This window comes from Carcharodon carcharias, chromosome 28 (assembly GCF_017639515.1).
Source record: "Carcharodon carcharias isolate sCarCar2 chromosome 28, sCarCar2.pri, whole genome shotgun sequence".
NCBI lineage: Eukaryota > Metazoa > Chordata > Chondrichthyes > Lamniformes > Lamnidae > Carcharodon > Carcharodon carcharias.
Genome location: NC_054494.1, coordinates 25,410,076 through 25,420,149, shown reverse-complemented (window position 1 = coordinate 25,420,149; position 10,074 = coordinate 25,410,076). Strand labels below are relative to the sequence as shown.

General features: G+C 40.7%; 1 protein-coding gene across 2 annotated transcripts in view; it reads right to left on the bottom strand.

Annotated features, from left to right (window-relative positions):
- Positions 1-997: 997 nt before the first annotated feature.
- chata (choline O-acetyltransferase a) overlaps positions 998-10,074 on the bottom strand; it is a 30,668-nt gene continuing 21,591 nt past the window's right edge. The window contains exons 12-15 of one of the 2 annotated variants that reach the window (XM_041176069.1): positions 9,487-9,628; positions 5,270-5,332; positions 3,752-3,889; positions 998-2,509 (exon numbers count right to left, since the gene is read on the bottom strand). In XM_041176069.1, coding sequence (XP_041032003.1) covers positions 2,237-2,509; positions 3,752-3,889; positions 5,270-5,332; positions 9,487-9,628 — 616 coding nt within the window. In that variant the 3' untranslated portion in view covers positions 998-2,236. The remainder of the gene's footprint in view (positions 2,510-3,751; positions 3,890-5,269; positions 5,333-9,486; positions 9,629-10,074) is intronic. The other variant, XM_041176070.1, reaches the window with a different exon arrangement.

The following is a 10,074-nucleotide window of genomic DNA, read 5'->3' as shown; positions in this document are numbered from 1 at the left end:
GTTCTGCAAAAAAACTTCACAGGTTCTTCAGCTTGATTTTTGCAAAGCTTTCTCTACCCTATTTAAACAAATTCCAGGCTCAATGACTTGGAGATTAAAAAGATAATTTTTGTAGCAGCAAATGAAGAAATGTTATGTGCCACTTTGCTTTTCAGCCTTGCCTTACGATACTCACTGTTAGGGATTTATAGCAACATCATTTTTATACCACTTCATTCTGATCAATCAGGAGTGATATTTAATCTCACAGCCTGCCACATAAATTTGCAAATTCTTGTTCCGAAACTTGCGCTTTAGGACAAAATTAAAAATCTAGATTTAAATGGCATTTCAAACTAAGCAATAGTCAACTCATCAGGAATGTAACAATGAAACTTCTGATTATTATGACCATAAATAGAATTGTAGAAATTACACCACAGTAGGAGGCCATTCCAGCCATCAGCTTTCTACCATTTCCCTGCTCTTTTCATAGTCTTCACTTTCAAATAATCATCCAATTCCTTTATCAGTAGTCATTTCTGACAATTCAACTTGTGTGAATAAATTTACTCCTTCATCTCTCCAATGATAACTCTACTTGTATTGCTGTAGTCAACTGGTGGAAACAATCTTTCACTGTTTATCCTGTCAACATCTTTCATCATTATGAAAGCGTCTGTTGTATTTTCCATTTATCTTTCCCTGTTCCAATTGGGAAAAAGCTCAGAATTTTCCAGACTTTCCTCATATTTCTGAAATATTAAAATATCTGAGCAGGAACAAAAATATGTGGTGAACATTAGGGTTGTTACCTATTTTTATAACATTGTTATTTTTATATTTGTTAATCATGACAATAATGCTTTATTCCTGCTTATGCTTTATTCCTGGTAATGCTTTTGGCTCTGGATCCAGCAAACTGATCGCTGGCCTAATCTGAGATGGAGATATGCAAAGGTAGAATCACAGGATCAGCACAAGTCAGTATTTGTGGAATTATAATAACTGCTCACTGTTTCCACAATAAACATTTTATTGAACAAGACTGCACAATTGTCCATGTTAGTTTTCCCTTCACTTGGTTAATAGCACCAACTCTTAAGCACCCTGTCTGTAAAAGCAGCGTTACAGGACAAGACTTAGCAATGGACAATGAATATAAAGTTATTAACACTCTGCACACTCACATTGATTTACACTTCAAACAAGAAATACACAGTCTGAACATAAAATACATTGCAAAATACATAGACATTTTATAAGTTTCCAACATGAAATACCAGAGTCACCTCTGCACCTCCTTACTTCTCCAAAAGATATATTTATGTACAATAAATAGCTCTTGGACGGTACTGACTATACATATATATTTGATTTTCCTGTGATCTATTTTGTAAAATATGTTTCCTTTGTTGCAAAATCAGAATTTATATATAAATAAGAGCAGGAGTGCAACAATCCTGACTTTTAAACAAAAATAGTTTCATCTGATTGGCATTTAGATACACTATGCAGCAATTATTCACCACCATAATTATTTACAGAACGAAACACATCACATGTCTTGACCCCGTAAGGAAACTGCATGAGTACAGCCAGGGTTGTGACTGCATCAGTGCTCTTTCCAGGGGTATAGTTTTACATCCTATTGCTACAATAACTTGTACAAGAATACATCCAGTAAAACTCACACCAAAACATGTGAAACATTTATAGTTAAGCTCATATTCTCCAACCACACCACATATTTTTGGCACAGCGACTTTGTAATTTACATGAAAAATGAATGACCAGAAAAAGATCTTTTATGTTCAATGTGATTCAAATGATATGGTTATAAAGTTATTCAATTCTCTACTTTTCATAATTGTTATCACAATAGCACAAAACAAATTCTTCAATAAACAAAATACATTCTCTTCATGAGTTACATAGGTGATGTAGAGATGAGAGTTAAATGGCACAGATTTAATTACATTGCTAATTATCACATATTTGGCAGACCATCTATCCAGGATTGATATGCACCACATATATTTTTTCCATTTTCCATGGTAACAAGATACTATTACAGTAGAGCTAATGCTATAATTTGACTTGTTTATAATTTTTACAGTCATTATGTACGGGCAGTAGCAAGTTGATGTGTCATCAGATCCCTTACAAGCTCCTTATGGATGAAGACTGATGAGAGTATGCTATTCCATTGCATAAAAAAATGACCATTTCACAGTCCAACCGGAGCTTGAGAACTTTAGTGGCACAACTTCCTTCCATTTTGAACTTTCTGTGTTGCATTCCCCATGAAACTTTGCTTGGCTTTGATGTTGCACTTGACACACAGGTCCTTCATCTCTCGAAAACTCTTCTCCATAGCTTTTGCAAACATGGCAGAAGAGGTCTCCTTGCAATCATTGAAGCAGGAAATGCAGAAGATGATTTGGTCCAAGTGTGTATTGTAGGAAGCACCATAACCATCTGTAACCACAGGGCCATAAAACAGGAATGCCTCTGTTGTTGTAGTTACCTGTAGAACAATGAAAGGCAGAACTTAATGATCCAAGCTATAGTGCAGACAGCATATTAGGTAGTTTAACTGGGTAAATAGAGCCACTTTAAGTTTACCTGTCCCACATTCTTGAGACGTGGGTATTATTTAAATTTAATTAAATTTAAACTACAACCTTTCTGCCACACCTTGTGCACACACAGCTTTTTGACTTTAGCCCATCAATACTGCTATGGCAAATGTCCAACATAAACTGTCCGATAAAAACAAAAAACTGCGGATGCTGGAAATCCAAAACAAAAACAGAATTACCTGGAAAAACTCAGCAGGTCTGGCAGCATCAGCGGAGAAGAAAAGAGTTGACGTTTCGAGTCCTCACCAGCTTATATTTCACCCCTCTCCTTGGATTCACATAGTTCTGTTGAAGGGTCATGAGGACTCGAAACGTCAACTCTTTTCTTCTCCGCTGATGCTGCCAGACCTGCTGAGTTTTTCCAGGTAATTCTGTTTTTGTTTTATAAATTATTCATATCATAGACTCCCTTGATAAGATATCTGATAATATTTTAATATACTTGCTTTTCAATAATCCTCTCCCTAAAATAACACAGTCCTTTCCTGGAAGCTGGATATTTATGAATCATAGAGGAATAACAGGAGGCAATATAACGTCATAAAGCTTTGACCCAAGTTCCAATTGTTATCGAGGTTTCATCATGGTTCTGATTCATAGTGGCAACACACATGGCTGACCAGCTATGTAACTGGCTTCTGAGATTGAGGGGATGGGAACAGAGGGGCTCTGGTGAGTCTTACATCATATGTTACTGCTTTAAATTTCAATTTATGCTTTTCAAGAATTTGCAAGTAGTTTACTATTAGTATTTTTAAGATATGGTTTCTCCCCCCATTTTTTTTTTTGCTTGACTCCTGTTTCAAACAGTATTCCAGGTTAAGGCAAAACCAGTGTTCAGCTTCCAACCCATAATCAAAGTGACTTTCAAATCAGCCTCTGAGCAGTGCATGAGAATACCCAGTTTGATTTGCCCTTCAACTTTCCCCTCCCTCCTTCCCAGGAAGTTGTTGACTTCCTCACAGCACAATCCTAGAAAGCAAACATGGTGTGAAGATTTGTGTTCTATCTTTCCATCGTGTAGAATTCAAACCTGCATTGGCAATGTGGTATTCCTCCTTTACATTCTTATTTAACCAATTCAAACAAATTAAGGAATCTTGATACATTAGTGCTTAGACACTGACCTGGCTGGTGGAGAGGGCAAAATGGTTACTCATCAGGTATGTTTTATCAGTGAACAGTTTAGGTAAATCCATTTGCAGTTCCTTTGACATCTCCCTCAGTCCCAGTAAGTGATTGTCTATTGCCATCCCAGTAATAGCCTAGAACATAACCCAACATAGGAAAATATAACATTATTTTGTATAAACTAACATTATCCAGTATAAACCTAAAGGCTGAGAAATTGGGCTTTGTAGCACCCATTTTTCAGGGGTTATGCAGTCCCCAAAATTGGCAGGTCAGAAACATGCACACAATTCTGCTTGAAAGTGCACCAGCCATCATATTCAATAAGAACAAACAAGAGGCAGGCTTTAAACAGGGTGGCCAGATCTTCAAAAGTCAAAACCAGGACACATTGACCAGCTCCTGGTAATATTGGGCAGGATTTTACCATCTGTGAGCGGGGGTGGGCCCTGCTCACTGATGCATAAAATGACACGGGATGACATCGGGCGGAACTTCTGATGTCATCTCGCCCCATTTAAATTTTCAGGAAGGCGGGGGCGCAGCAAAATCAGCTGTGCGCCCGCCGACCTGTCAATGGCCAATTGAGGCCATTGACAGGATCAATTAAGCAATTAAAGGACCAGCCCGTCCAACTAAAGATCAGTGTCAGTTGGAATCCATTCTCAGTACTGGGTTGAACCTGAAACAATAATATGCCTTTTATCTTTTCAGAAGTCAATGGACCTACTTGTGCTTTGTCAAAGTTTACAGCTGGTACTAAGCTTCTTTATTTATATTGAGGGTTACTGTAACTGTTGAGGAGTTATTTATTCATACTTTTTATTGCCCGCAGAGGGAAAGACACTGGGTGCTATTTCCATCATGGTGGTGTCATTTGTAAACAACAGGTTTGCCAAACATTCTGTTGTGAGTGTGCTTTCTCTTTAAATCTCAATTTCAGTTTCCACTAGTTGGAAGGAGAGCAAATTGATGCATTTCATCCAAACTTTGTCATCTATTTTGTAACTAAATTAAAACCTGTCATCCCAGTTGTGCTGTTATACAGTAAAAAATTGTATCTGTGAATGTCAGAGAGACTTAAGTTATTGCAAATAAAAAGAAATCACATTTTCTGACCCTAAATTAAATCTGCTTTATAATAGATTGCATCATAGAGTATGATCTTGATGAGCCTTAATAAGTTGAAACATCACAGCATAGGACAGTAGAGTGTCCTTATACTGAGCTACAAAGCTGTTATTTTAAAATATGGATTATTTTCTTTTCTTGTGCTCATAAATAACACAGCATATACTTTCTTGTCACAGGATGATATGAAATATTGAAAACTGGGAGATTTATTGAATAACTAATAAAAGAAATCAATGCTGAAGTGCATTTAGTTACTAAAGATACGACTTACTGCTTCACTGTTAATATAAGTAATTAATTAATTAGCATGTAAATGATGTAATCAATAAAACTTTTACTTTGCTAACACTGCATTTGAAATTGAAATTATTTTCACTTACAAGTATAGTATAATTGGTCTGTGCATCAATTGCTGCCCAGAGAAGCTCCATCTTCTTTGAATCCTGTCATCAAAAGTCAAGCATCACCTATTAGGTTGTATAATACCTGGCCACTTACACACACATCCCCATCATACAATTCATTCACATCCTTGGATGTATGCGTTCTCGCATCAAGTGCCCTTTACCCATTACCCTATGCTTGCTGACCTATGTTAGCCTCCAGTTAAACAACGCCTCCATTTTCATATGCTCTTCCTTGTTTTCAACCCCCTCCATATCTCTTTAATCTCCTCCAACCCCATAACACTCCAAGATATCTGCACTCCTCTAGTTCTGGCCTCTTGAGCATCCCAACTTTAACCACTCCATCATTGGTGGCCATGTCTTTAGTTCCCAAAATCCTAAGTTCTGGATTCCATCCCCAAACCTCTCCCCCTCTCTTCCTTTAAGATGTTCACTAATGCCCTTTAGGGAAGGAAATCTGTTGTCCTTACCTGGTCTGGCCTTCGTGTGACTCCAGACCCACAGCAAAGTGGTTGACTCTTAAACACCCTCTGAAATGGCCTAGCAAGCCACTCAGTTGTATCAAATCACTAAAAGTCTCAAAGGAATGAAACCAGACAGACTATCCGGCATCAACCTAGGCACTGGAAACAACAACGGCAAACACAACTCTGTCAACCCTGAAAAGTCCTCCTCACTAACAGCTGGGGGTTTGTGCCAAAATTGGGAGAGATGTCTCACAGACTGGTCAAGCAACAGCCTGACACAGTCATACCCATGGAATCATGTCCCAGACACCACCATCACGATCCCTGGGTATGTCCTGTGCCACCAGCAGGACAGACCCAGCAGAGGTGGCACAGTAGTATATGGTCGGGATGGAGTAGCCCTACGAGTTCTCAATAGTGACTCCAGGCCTCATGATGTCTCACAGTCTCAGGTCAAACATGGGCAAGGAATTTTCTGAATACCATGTAGTGCCCGCCCCCACAGCTGTTGAATCACTGCTCCTCCATGTTGAACACCACTTGGAGGGAGCACTGAGGTTGGCAAGGGTGCAGAATGTACTCTGGGTGGAGGACTTCAATGTTCACCAAGAATGGTTCAGTAGTACCAGTACAAACCGAGCTGGCCAAGTCCTAAAGGACATAGCTGCTAGACTGGTCTGCGTCAGGTGGTGAGGGAACTAACAAAAGGGAAAAATATGTTTGACCTCATCCTCACCAACAATCCTCACCTGCTGCTGATGCATCTGTCCATGACAGTGTCGGTAGGAGTGACCACCCCACAGTACGTGTGAAGACAAAGTTCCCTCTTCACATTGAGGATACCCTCCATCATGTTGTGTGGCACTACCACTGTGCTAAACAGATAGATGTCGAACAGATATAGCAATTCAAGACTGGGCAACAATAACGCGCTGTGGCCATCAGTAGTGGCAGAATTGTACTCAACCACAATCTGTAACCTCATGACTCAGGATATCCCCCACTCTAACATTACCACCAAGCCAGGGGGCCAACCCTGGTTCAATGAAGAGTGCAGGAAGGCATGCCAGGAGCAGCATCAGACATACCTAAAAATGAGGGTCAACCTAGTGAAGCTACAACACAGGACTACTTGCCTGCCAAACAGCATAAGCAGCAAGTGATAGAGCTAAGCAATTCCACAACCAATGGATCAGATCTAAGCTCTGCAGTCCTGCCACACTCAGCCATGAACAGCGGTGGACAATTAAACAACTTACTGATTCTGTGATTCTGTGATTACTGGAGGAGGAGACTCCACAAATATCTGCATCCTCAATGATGGGGGTGCCCAGCATGTCAGTGCAAAAGGGAAGGCTGAGGCACTTGCTACACACTTCAGCCAGAAATGCTGAATGGGTGATCCATCTCGGACTCCTCCAGAGGTCCCCAGATGCTAGTCTTCAGCCAATTCGATTCACTCCACGTAATATCAAGAAACAGCTGAAGGCACTGGATACTGCAAAGGCTATGGGCCCTGACAATATTCTGGTAATAGTCTGAAGACTTGTGCTCCAGAACTTGCTGCACCCTTAGCCAGGCTGTTCCAGTACAGCCACAACACTGGCATCTACCCAGCTATGTGGGAAATTGCCCAGGTATGTCCTGTACACAAAAAGCAGGACAAATCCAACTCGGCCAGTTAGCACCCCATCAGTCTCTTCTCGATCATCAGTAAAATGATGGAAAGGATCATCAACAGTGCTATCAAGTGGCACTTGCTTAGCAATAACCAACCCACTGATGCCCAGTTTGGGTTCCACCAGGGCCACTCAGCTCCTGACCTCATTATAGCCTTGGCTCAAACATGAACAAAAGAGCTGAAAACCCGAGGTGAGGGGAGAGTGACTGCCCTTGACAGCAAGGCTGCATTTGAACAAGTGTGGCATCAAGGAGCCCTAGTAAAACTGGAGTCAATGGGAATAAGGGGGAAAATGCTCTGCTTGTTGGAGTCATACCTAGCACAAAGGAAGACAGTTGTGGTTGTTGGAGGTCAGTCATCTCAGATCCAGGACATCACTGCAGGAGTTCCTCAGGGTAGTGTCCTAGGCCAAACCATCTTCAGTTGCTTCATTAGTGACCTTCCTTCCATCATAAGGTCAGAAGTGGGGATGTTCGCTGATGATTGCACAATGTTCAGCACAACTCGCAACTCCTCAGATACTGAAGTGGTCCATGTCCAAGTGCAGCAAGACTGGGACAATACTCAGGTTTGGGCTAACAAGTGGCAAGTAGCATTCATGCCACAGAAGTGCCAGGCTCTCAAACAAGAGAGAATCCAACCATCTCCCCTTGACATTCAATTGCATTACCATCATTGAATCCCACACTATTCAACATCCTGGGGATTACCATTGACCAGAAACAGGACCAGCCATATAAATACTGTGGCTACAAGGGCAGGTCAGGGGCTGGGAATTCTGCAGAAAGTAACTCACCTCCTGACTCCCCAAATCCTGTCCACCATCTACAAGACACAAGTCAGGAGTGTGATGGGCTACTCTCCACTTGCCTGATTGACTGCAGCTCCCACAACACTCAAGAAGTTTGACATCATCCAGGACAAAAGCAGCCCACTTTTTTGGCACCCCATCCACCAACTTCAACATTCACTCCCTCCATCACTGACACATAGTGGCAGCAGTGTGTACCATTTACAAGATTCACGACAGCAACTCATCAAGGCTCCTTTGAAAGCACCTTCCAAAGCCACAACCTCTAGTACCTAGAAAGACAAGGGCTTCCGATGTAAAGGAACACCACTAACTGCAAGTTCTCCTCCAAGTCACACACCATCCTGACTTGGAAATACATTGCCATTCCTTCACTGTCACTAGTCACAATCCTGGAACTCCCTCCCTAACAGCATTGTGGGTGTACCTATACCACATGGACTGCAGCGGTTCAAGGAGGCTGCTCACCACCATCTTCTCAAAAGCAATTAGGGATGGGCAATAAATGTTGGCATGGCCAGTGGTGCCCACATCCCATGAAATAATTTTTAAAAAAGCAATATACATATAAGGTGGAAAGAGAAAGGAGGATTTGGACTCTGAACCTCTGAAGCGAGTAATTAATATTTGAGTACTGTTTGCATTTATCTGGCACCTGCTTTTTGCTACTTTAGCAGAGGTGTGAACCCATTTGAAATGCCATTGCTAAAATAGCAGCACAAGGAATTTCAGATAAATTTATCAAGTCTTCATATAGAACCATAGATTACAGAAGGAGGCCATTCAATCTATTGTGTCTGTGCAGGCTCTTTGAAAAAGCTATCCAATTAGTCCCATTCCTCTGCCTTTTCCCCGTTAGCCCTGCAAATTGTCATTTTCTTTTTCAATTATTTTTCCAATTCTGTTTTGAAAGTTACACTTGCACATTACACAGCAGAGTGTTGGGAATGGGTGTAGAGACAGAAGCCAAGACAGGCCATAAAGGAAACAAGTCTCCATGGCAACACCTCTACCAATCAGAGTCCACTTGCCAACCAATGAGCACTCTCTTCTCATGCACTAAAGGTTGTTGTTCCCTTTACATTTGGCATTCTTGCGAATTGTCCTGATGAGTGTCAAGATGAAAAGCTTCGACAACACGTGCCTTTTTTTCAGCAATACTCAAGTCCAAAAATAAAAGTAGAGCAAAGAGAAGAGGGGAAGGGATGGAGAGACTTAGAGAAAGACCCACCGAGACAGATGCTCCCCCATCTATCATTGCTTTTACAAAATCGAAAGCCTCTTTAGTTGCTGATCGAATATTATCAACTCTTCCTTCCTGGAAACGGCGTGTTGAAGCACTTTCGTAAGTGGGGACAAGTCTCCCATGGCATCTGGATTAGAAACAACAACAACAATTTTTACCAAGGTGAAAAGTTGCCAAGAGGAAGAGGAATTTGGGAAGACTAAAACCATGTGACGGGTGAGCAGAATTATTTTAAAAGTGAAGAAACAGATACTCATCAGGAATGTGAGAAACTCAGCCAAGAGTAAATATGAAATGAATATTAGAAAAGAGGATAATAGAAAGTTAGATTCTAGGCAACAGGAAAGTATCATAAGACATATTTTACATAAGATAGGCAATAAAACAGACATATCAATTAAGGATTAAATATGATAAGCATATCACAGAGGGTCAGAAAATATCAGATGTACAACAATAATTTTTCCCAGCCGACCTCATAAATTATATGATGTTGAAATTCTAGATGCAGTTATTTTAACTTGGAATGTACAACCTTTTCAGATGTTACTAATACATTATGAAGATCCTCAA